Below are 9,114 nucleotides of genomic sequence, written 5' to 3'. Positions count from 1 at the left end.
CTGAACTCCCTGTTGTGCGTGACTCCTGCCTGTTCTATCCAGACCCCAATCTAAACAATCTTGATTCCTGTTCCCAGCTTGGCGGAACCCTGAATGGCAGGAAGTGAAGACAGGAGTCTGTTTATGTTTGAGGCAGCCAGGGCTTGGGGGGGCACTGGGAAAGGGGTGGGCAGGGGTGGAGGCTGGGAGGGGGTGGGCAAGAGAGAACAGAAGGGGTGCTGCTGCATAAATGATCCTTCTACCCCAGCCCCATGCCCTCTGCACCTTCCAGTCAGAGCTCAGCAGCAGAGGTGCAGAGTTGGGAGTCCCCCAAGCTGTCGGTTACTTAAACATGGCTCCTCACCCTTTACCCCTAACAGGATGGTTTCCATGGGGAAGTGAACCAGGACTTCCCCTGCAGGCCCCGCCCGAAAGCCAGACACAGAGAGTAGGGAGGAGGCCTCCCTGCCACCCACCCCCCCCATAAAACACTCCCAGTGATTTCCTCTGGGTGGGAGGGAGCCACAGTTAGTGGCTGAAAACACGGAGGGGATTACATTTCACAGATCTTACTGCACCCCCTCTCCTGCTCCTCTCTCCAGAACCATGACCTTGGACTCCCCCAGGAAAGGCCTTCTGATGCTACTGATGGCCTTGGGCTTGAACCAGGGTGAGTACTGGGGGAGCAGATAGGGAACAGGGGCCTGAATGGAGAAAGGGTTTTCTGGGCTCAGCTCTTGCTGAGGCTGAATTTGAGGAATTGGGGAAAAGGGACTTTGGAGCTTGGCTGGAGGGCAGAAGATAGGCTCTATTAGACTAGCTACCCCAACCCTCTTTTGCTGCCCTCTTTATCCAAACCTGCAGGCTGGTTTTCTACTAGACTTCACGATGAGAACTTCTGACTGGGGGGTACCGAGTGTGGGAATGTTGGCAAGGAGGGCCTGGGAGAGCCCTTAGGGTTGGGGCTGGGGCCAGGGCTGGGTCTGGAACCGGGAGGGGAGGTCCTAGGATGAGGGACTGGAGAGAGGCCTGGTTCTCAGTGAAAGATAATCTGAAGGTGGAACTAAGGGGTTTGTTTGGGAGATCAGAAAGGAGAGGGCAGTGGGTGTGGGGTTCAGCTGGAGAGTTGGGCCCAGAGTGGCTGAGCTTCTGCTGTGTCTCCCAGGTGACCCTGTGAAGCCCTCTCGGGGCCCACTGGTGACCTGTACGTGTGAGAATCCACATTGCAAGGGGCCTACTTGCCAGGGGGCCTGGTGCACCGTAGTGCTGGTGCGGGAGGAGGGCAGGCACCCCCAGGAACATAGGGGCTGCGGGAACATGCACCAGGAGCTTTGCAGGGGGCGCCCCACTGAATTCGTCAACCACTACTGCTGCAACAGCTCCCTCTGCAACCACAATGTGTCCCTGGTGCTGAAGGGTATGTCCAACTGCCCCAGCAACTCCTCCTCATCTTCTCAGACCCTGTCCTCCTACCCTGCTTTCTTCTTATGCTCTGGCCAGGAGGGTGGGGGAGGCAGGACCCTGGAATCTGATGGCAGAGTGGTAAGATGGGGAGGACTCTAGCCTGGTGGAAGCTGGGTCTCAGTGTCCCCCCTCTGGCAGCCACCCCAACTCCGGAGCAGCCGCAAGTAGATGGCCAGCTGCCTCTGATCCTGGGCCCTGTGTTGGCCTTGCTGGCCCTGGTGGCCCTGGGTACCCTGGGCCTGTGGCATGTCCGGCGGAGGCAGGAGAAGCATCGGGGCCTGCACAGCGAGCTGGGCGAGTCCAGCCTCATCCTGAAGGCATCTGAGCAGGGGGACAGCATGTTGGGGGTATGGGCATGGGGAACTTGGGACATGGGGTGGGGGGAAGGGTAGGCAGGAGCCATAGAATCAGAGGGGATGCAGATTGACAGGTAGCTGAGAAAGGCACAATCACAGACACTCCAATTTCAGTGGGTGGGGGGCTGGATGAGTGTGGAGCGTGCAGAGACACAGTAGTAGGACTCTGGTTGAGGGAGGAGAAGGGAACTGGAATGGGTGGGGACAGCCTTTCAGTGGGCTCTCGGTACTTCCAGGACCTCCTGGACAGCGACTGCACCACGGGCAGTGGCTCGGGGCTCCCCTTCCTGGTGCAGAGGACAGTGGCACGGCAGGTCGCCCTGGTGGAGTGTGTGGGTGAGCAGTGGGTGAGCCTGGGGATGGGGACCAAGGGTTCCCATGAGCCTGGAGGGCTGAGGAAGCTCTTGACCTCTGGAGTCACAGGAGGGGCTAGGCTTGGCTCAGAATGGGAATTCTGCTGGGCAGGGAGGGTGTTGGAGATGGGTCAGGGCTAGATCCATCTGCAGGAGCTGATGAGGAACAAGAGGCGGATGGGGGTGGCCTGCCAGAGGGGTTTGGGTCTGCATTAAGTTAAATACAAGTGTCAGAGGTTCTGCAGCGGGGTCAGTGCACCATCAAGATGCAGGTCACTTCTGGGGACTACTGTGCTCAGGAGCTTGTGTGATCTTCTCCCTCCCCTCCCGCCACTGGATCAGGCAAAGGCCGCTATGGTGAGGTGTGGCGAGGCCTGTGGCATGGTGAGAGTGTGGCCGTCAAGATCTTCTCTTCAAGGGATGAACAGTCCTGGTTCCGGGAGACTGAGATCTACAATACAGTGTTGCTCAGACACGACAACATCCTAGGCAAGCTGGGGACGCTATGCCGGACCCCGGGCTTTTACTCCCCTGCACTCAGGGCTGGAGTCCCCAGCCTCTGGACCCCGACCTAACCCTGAAGGACTCCCAGCCGGCTCTCAGCCCAAACCTCTTACTCCAGCTTCCTCTCTGACCTAAGCCAGACCAGCCTCCACCCCAACCCTAAGTTTGCCCTGACCCAGTCCATCCTCTGCCTTCAGCCCCAGCCCTGACCCTGACCAGTCCAGCCTCCCTCATCCCTAGCCCCTTTGCTGAGCCACCTGACCCTCTGCTCACAGGCTTTATCGCCTCGGACATGACTTCCCGCAACTCGAGTACGCAGCTGTGGCTCATCACACACTACCACGAGCATGGCTCGCTCTATGACTTTCTGCAGAGACAGACGCTGGAGCCTCAGCTGGCCCTGAGGCTAGCTGTGTCCGCGGCTTGCGGCCTGGCGCACTTGCATGTGGAGATCTTCGGCACGCAGGGCAAACCCGCCATTGCCCACCGTGACCTCAAGAGTCGCAACGTGCTGGTCAAGAGCAACCTGCAGTGTTGCATCGCGGACCTGGGTGAGCCGGGCGGGCCAGGGGCGGGCCCTTCGCAGGGAGTGGGGTGGAGAAAGGACCCGCACTTCACAGGGGCAGGGCGGGGCGGGGCGGGGCGGGTTCTTCGCTGGGGGGCGGAGTTCGAGGTTCGCGCTCTTTCCATTTGCTCTTGGTTCCGCCTTGGCCTATTTGCATGCCTGTGGACGACGACGATACGGATTGGCGTTTTAAAACTTACAGAGATGTTTGCTGTCTCATTTCACCTCCACTAGAGCCCCTCAAGTTGCATAACACCCTTTTCCAGCCCAAACTCCTTCCACCACATCACCCCAACTCCCAAGAGTTAGGAGAAAGGGACAGGGAGCCAGGAACCTGGGTTCTCATCCTAGCTTCATTCACTACACTGCTTCCCATAACTGGGCCTTGGGGTTCTGCTCTGTGGAATGGGCATAATAATGCCTGCCTTGCCTGCTAACATCTCACTGGGTTCTTGGGTACCTAGAAAGCACTACACAAGTGAAATGAAACTGGGACAGTTGTTCTCCCAGCCCACCCTGAGGCAGGTCTCCATTTGCCTGCACCTCTGTGTCACACCTCCATCCTCGCCTTGCGCCCTGTTTGTGGGCTCAGGCGAGTGGCAGAAGTGACAGGCCCCGTACCCACAGGCCTGGCTGTGATGCACTCCCAGAGTAGTGATTACCTGGACATTGGCAACAACCCTCGAGTAGGCACCAAACGGTACATGGCCCCAGAGGTGCTGGACGAACAGATCCGTACCGACTGCTTTGAGTCCTACAAGTGGACTGACATCTGGGCCTTTGGTCTGGTGCTGTGGGAGATCGCCCGCCGGACCATTGTCAATGGTGAGGGCCTATCCGGCACGGGGTGAGGAAAGGGGAATGGGGCAGGTGGATAGACAGGCAGGAGATGGGGTCTCCCTGCCATGGCATGTCCCTGCGGTATGAGAGTTTTGTGGCCAAACCACCTGTATTCCCTTCATTACCAGTCGCTAGCTGATTCAGCTGAGTGAACTTTTAAGGTTCATCTGAGTCTGTGAGTCTGTGATTCTGGCTGTGAAATCTTGGGTAAGTGATAATAACAGAAATATTAATAGCAGTTAACATTTATTGAGCTTAAATATGTGCCAGGTGCCATGTAATATACATGTATTGTCTTATTTAATCATCCTATGTTGGCAGGAAGCTGGTGTTGCTTAGTGGTTAAGAAAATGGGTTGGGAATTAGACTGCCTAGGTTCAGTTCTTGATTTTGCCACTGACCATGTGCAGGTTACTTAACCTGCTCTCTGTGCCTCAGTTTCCTCATTTATGAGAATAAAAATAGTTTCTAGTAGTTGAGATAATCCAAATGAAGTATTTAAGACAGTGTATGGAGCTGTTCTGTAGCTCGGTAAATATTAGTGTCAATTATTGTTGTCATAATGAATGCCTGACACAGTATCATCCTCATTTACAGATGAGGGGACTGAGGCACAGAATTACAGCTGGCTAGAGGCAGCACTGGAGTCTGAAACCAGGCAATCTGACTCTAAGACCAGTGCTCTTTACCACTGTACTACTTAAACCTCTCTGGTCCTTGGCTTCCTTGACCACAAAAATGCAGGGTATAATAATGCCTAAACTGCCTGTTTATTGCTGCCTCATTATTATTGTGGGTGCCACAAAGAACTCAAATTTGAGGGGTCAGGAGCAGGCAGAGGGACCTCATTCTCATTGACCCCGTATAGTGAGCAGCCATGTGGCCAGTGGCCTCTCAGCCGTGGGGTAGATGGATGATGGGTGGTGGTGTGAATTGGGTGGAGAGGCTTGTCAGTCTTCGTGGAGGCTGTCCATATGGAGGGGTTGCCAGAGGTCCTGATAGATTGGGGACAAGCCTCAGGATATGACTGGAGCTCTGTTCCTTGGGGAGAGGTAAATTCTTATTTCCTGAGCATCTATGAGGAGCCAGCCTCATGCCAGGCTTCATTTGCTCTCATCAGGCTGAGGTGTAACTAGACCCTTTGGGAGACTCAAAGGCATCAGATTCCTGCCTCTTCAGGCTTGAAAGTTCAGAGTCAGCTCTAGAGGCCGGGGTAGGAGAAGGGGGCACCTGGAAAGACCAAGGCTACTTGGACCAGGCTGCAGGCAGATGAGGAAGGCTGGACCAGCCAGGGCTGAGGGGATGGCTGACTGCTGGCTCCTGGGGCGGAGGGAAGCTCTGTCAGTCCCATACTGATTCGTGGCGCATTATAAACACTGTAATCTGGTGTCAGCCCCGGCACTGATTAAAGGCCCATTAGACACGCTCAGGCCTCTGTGCAGCACTGATTAGGGCGCGAGCGGCACAGGGGCTGACCTGGAAGCCCGCCATGGGGAGAACAGCTGGCGCAGGCTCTTCCGAGGTTTTCGACTATGTGGCCCTGGCCCCCATCCTCGGCCTGGGAAGCAGGGTGCAGCATGGGGCATTTTTTCTGGGTCTGGCCTCTTCTGCTTGAGCTGGCTGCAGCTCCACAGCCATCATTTTCAGAAAGCTCCTGCTAAGGACAACACACTTGGTATAAGGGAGGGGTGATGCCGGCCGAGAGGGTCAGCAGAGGCCTATGCCATCCCTGAGAGTGGGGGGATGTTATTTGGACCTGGGTAAAAATCTCTTTCTCTTAAGAGAGGTATTTTCTCTCCCTTCTACTTTTTCTACACCCTCACCTAGCAGTCAACCAGCTACTATCCCTTAAGTCTATAAAATTTGGAGGTTAAGAGCCTGGGCTTTGGGTAGACTTTCTGGGCTTAAATCTCAGCCGTCACTTTCTACTTGTGTGATTTTTAGACAAGCTTCTTAACCTCTCTGGCCTTAATTTAATTGCTTATAGAGTGGAACTCAGTATTTACTTACCTCATAGGGTTGTTACGAGGATTTAATGCAATGCACTTAGGATAGTGCCTGGCATATAGTAAGTGCTCAGTAAATTTTAGGTATTATTGGGCATCTGTGTTAGTTGGGACCTACAGGCAGTACCCAGACCCTGGGTGGGAAGCAGTAGAACAAGATCTGGCCTAGGAATCTAATGAGATGAGTTTAAGTCTTGACTCTGCCATCACTAGCTGTGTAACCTTGGGCTCAGGTTCTCTGAGCATCAGTTTCTTCATCAATAATAACAGTACCTACCTAATAAGATTATCGTGAAGACTAACAGTATAATGCATGTAAAGCATTTATAGCACAATGCCTGGCACATGGCAAAATAAGCAGTAGTAATTATTATTTATAAATATATTTCTAATATTATAATGTTCCTCTAAAGGGTAGCATGGTCAGGCAATTGGTTTCCTCTGGGTGGTATTGGGCCTTCTTGGGGTCCTGTGTCACTTTCCATCACCCTTCACTCCCAGGCATCGTGGAAGACTACAGGCCACCCTTCTATGATGTGGTACCCAATGATCCCAGCTTCGAGGACATGAAAAAGGTGGTGTGTGTTGACCAGCAGACCCCCACCATCCCCAACCGGCTGGCTGCAGACCCGGTGAGGTCTCCATGGGGGCTGGGATGGCATGGGGTGGTGACTCACAGCTGGGATTTCTGGACCCAGGAACTTGTGTCTGAGGCCTTTGCTTCACCTGGATAGATTCTGGGGGATACAGTCCAGGGTACCTCCCTGGCTACTCCCTCCCACATCCCTGGTCTGGCCTTTGGACCCCCTGGTTATTCTGGGATTTTGAGAATACTTCACCTTGCCGGAAAGGTCAGAGGTTCTGCTGCATTTCTTGCTTTGCAGTTTTTGTTCTTGTTTGTCTTTGTCTTTTCTCAAAACTCTATATACTTTTACAAGCACACATATGTGTACATAAACACAAATAGGCATGCACATGCTTCTACTTAAACACATACTCACAGATATACATACATACACATGCATGTGTATGCTAGACTGCTGGCCCCGTGAAGACAAAAAGCATGTACCTGGGTTGACCTTTATATCCTCATCTATCACAGTGCCTGGCCCACAGTAGGTGCTCAATAGATGTTTATTAAAAGAATGAATAAATATACACATGTACATTTCTGCACAATATACATTTCCACAAAAAAAAAAAAAAGCCACACATGAATTCCTGTGCATATACACTCCTTCTCAAGAATCAGCTCAGGGTGGGGCTGGCTCACTCAGTGGCTCACCCACTGAGCTTCCTGGGGTGGCTTCCTCTCTGGACACTTGCAGTACTCACCACCCATTCTTCCAGTGTCCACTGGGTCCAGTCATGGTTGGTTGAGGTCTGAGAGACACTACCCTCTGCACTGGGGTCTGGCTGGAGATGTGGGAGCCCTAAGGTTTGCTTATCTCCCCTTTCTTGGAGATAGGGGTGGGGGTAAGGTGTTCCACAAACACACACCAAAGGGGACCTGAGTGCTCCTGAAGATGAGTTACAGCTCTCTTTCTGTCCTGCCTGCCTATCTTCATGCCCCTTCTTACTCCACTCTCTTCCTCTCCCATTTTTTATCTTACTCTTCTCATCTTTGCCTGGTCCCCTCCATTCCTCGTCTTACCACTTCTGCCTTTCCTTTCCCCTTCCTTTTCAACACTCTCATCTCCCTCTTCTCATCCATTCTGTCCTGCTTGTGTCGCCCCATTACTGAGCCACCCTCCTTGCCTCCTCCTTTCCATCTTCCCTGACCCATGTCTCTGCTTCTTCCCCTCTGCCTCTCTCTCCTTTCCCCCAGGTCCTCTCAGGCCTGGCTCAGATGATGCGGGAGTGCTGGTACCCCAACCCCTCTGCCCGCCTCACTGCACTGCGGATCAAGAAGACACTTCAGAAACTCAGCAACAGTCTGGAGAAGCCCAAAGTAATTCACTAGCCACTGGCCTGAAACCTGACTCCCCTGGGCCTGCAGTGTGTGGGGGTGGGTGGTGGATGGTGGTCTATCTGGGTGGGGGTAGTGTGAGTGTTGTGCTGGAGTGGGGGGGTACCCTTCTAGGGGAAGGCTGTGCCTGCTCAGTTCAGCCCCTCAGCCCATCCAGCCAAAAATACTGCTGGGTTGAAACCCGATCTCCCACCGTCTGGCCTGCTCAGAACAGCAGGCTCCCTGACGCCTGGCTCCCTCCCCACCCCCATGCCCTGGGTGCATCCCTTACAATCCCAGGACAGGATGCAAAGGAGGCCCCAGAGCCAGGATGGCCATGTCAGGGAATCCCAGTCTCTTGGGCCCAGAGCCTAGGCCTGCACTCTACCCCCTGCCCTTGGTCAACCTCACGGAGGGTGACTACCAGAGCTGCCAAGGTGGCTGGGGCCCTGTCCGGCCTTCGGTAGACACCCTGCCCTGCCAGGCTTCTGCCTCTGGCCCAAGCCTCAGACATCCAGGGCCCATCAGTTTCTTTCCATGGGCTTGTATGTCAGCTACATGATGCCTCAGGCCTCTGTCTCCTGGACGGCTCCTGCAAGCTGACGGTCAGCTGCCTAGAAGAGCTGGGGCACCTACCCCCTATCCTAGCTGACTTATTGGGGGTTAAACTCAAGGAGTCCTACTGGGGGTGTGGCAGGCCCAGGACTTTCAGAATAACTGAGAGGACATCAAGGCCAAACATGGCCAGGGAAAGGTTCAGATGAGAGTCAGAGACCCAGGTTCTGGTCCTGGGTGCTTGCTCTAAGTGATAAGAATGAGGCCTTCATTGTCTCAGAACCTTCGTTTCTTCGTCTACACATTGAAAGATTTGGTCTTGATGTCCTTTGAGGTTTTTTTCAGCTCTAATTATTATTATTATTTTTTTGGTATTTTCAGCCCATGTTAGAATTCAGTTCATCAGTGTCTTATTCTTTATGCCCCAGCCCCTGGCAATTTGTCCTAAGATAGGGATTTGAAAATTACTTTATCTGAGGCCAGGAGTGTCTGAGATACCTCCTAGTCTAATTCCACAGGCTCCAGTTCCTGCCTTAACCGACAG

At 53.7% G+C, this 9,114-nt stretch overlaps 1 protein-coding gene across 2 annotated transcripts; it reads left to right on the top strand.

Moving 5' to 3' along the window:
• The first annotated feature begins 483 nt into the window (after positions 1–483).
• Positions 484–8,476, top strand: ACVRL1 (activin A receptor like type 1). 2 transcript variants are annotated; one of them, XM_011382354.1, is made up of 9 exons: positions 484–649; positions 1,145–1,396; positions 1,582–1,790; positions 2,036–2,135; positions 2,495–2,641; positions 2,932–3,207; positions 3,849–4,046; positions 6,569–6,699; positions 7,896–8,218. In XM_011382354.1, the coding sequence occupies exons 1-9, from the start codon at positions 586–588 to the stop codon at positions 8,028–8,030; spliced, it is 1,512 nt and encodes a 503-aa protein (XP_011380656.1). In that variant the 5' UTR covers positions 484–585; the 3' UTR covers positions 8,031–8,218. The 2 variants fall into 2 exon arrangements, with proteins under 2 accessions (XP_011380656.1, XP_023380311.1); XM_023524543.1 differs by lacking the exons at positions 1,582–1,790; positions 2,036–2,135 and having other exon boundaries at positions 524–649; positions 7,896–8,476.
• Positions 8,477–9,114: the final 638 nt, after the last annotated feature.

Source organism: Pteropus vampyrus, unplaced genomic scaffold (assembly GCF_000151845.1).
Source record: "Pteropus vampyrus isolate Shadow unplaced genomic scaffold, Pvam_2.0 Scaffold471, whole genome shotgun sequence".
NCBI classification, from domain to species: Eukaryota; Metazoa; Chordata; class Mammalia; order Chiroptera; family Pteropodidae; genus Pteropus; species Pteropus vampyrus.
This window is presented reverse-complemented; position numbering and strand designations above follow the sequence as displayed.

Bases quoted from the DNA above. Each gene is read 5' to 3' on its own strand.
- ACVRL1 (XM_011382354.1), top strand. From the start codon at position 586: ATGACCTTGGACTCCCCCAGGAAAGGCCTTCTGATGCTACTGATGGCC. The intron at 1,397-1,581 runs GTATGTCCAACT...CCCCTCTGGCAG, and splicing joins TGTGTCCCTGGTGCTGAAGG to CCACCCCAACTCCGGAGCAG. The intron at 1,791-2,035 runs GTATGGGCATGG...CGGTACTTCCAG, and splicing joins AGGGGGACAGCATGTTGGGG to GACCTCCTGGACAGCGACTG.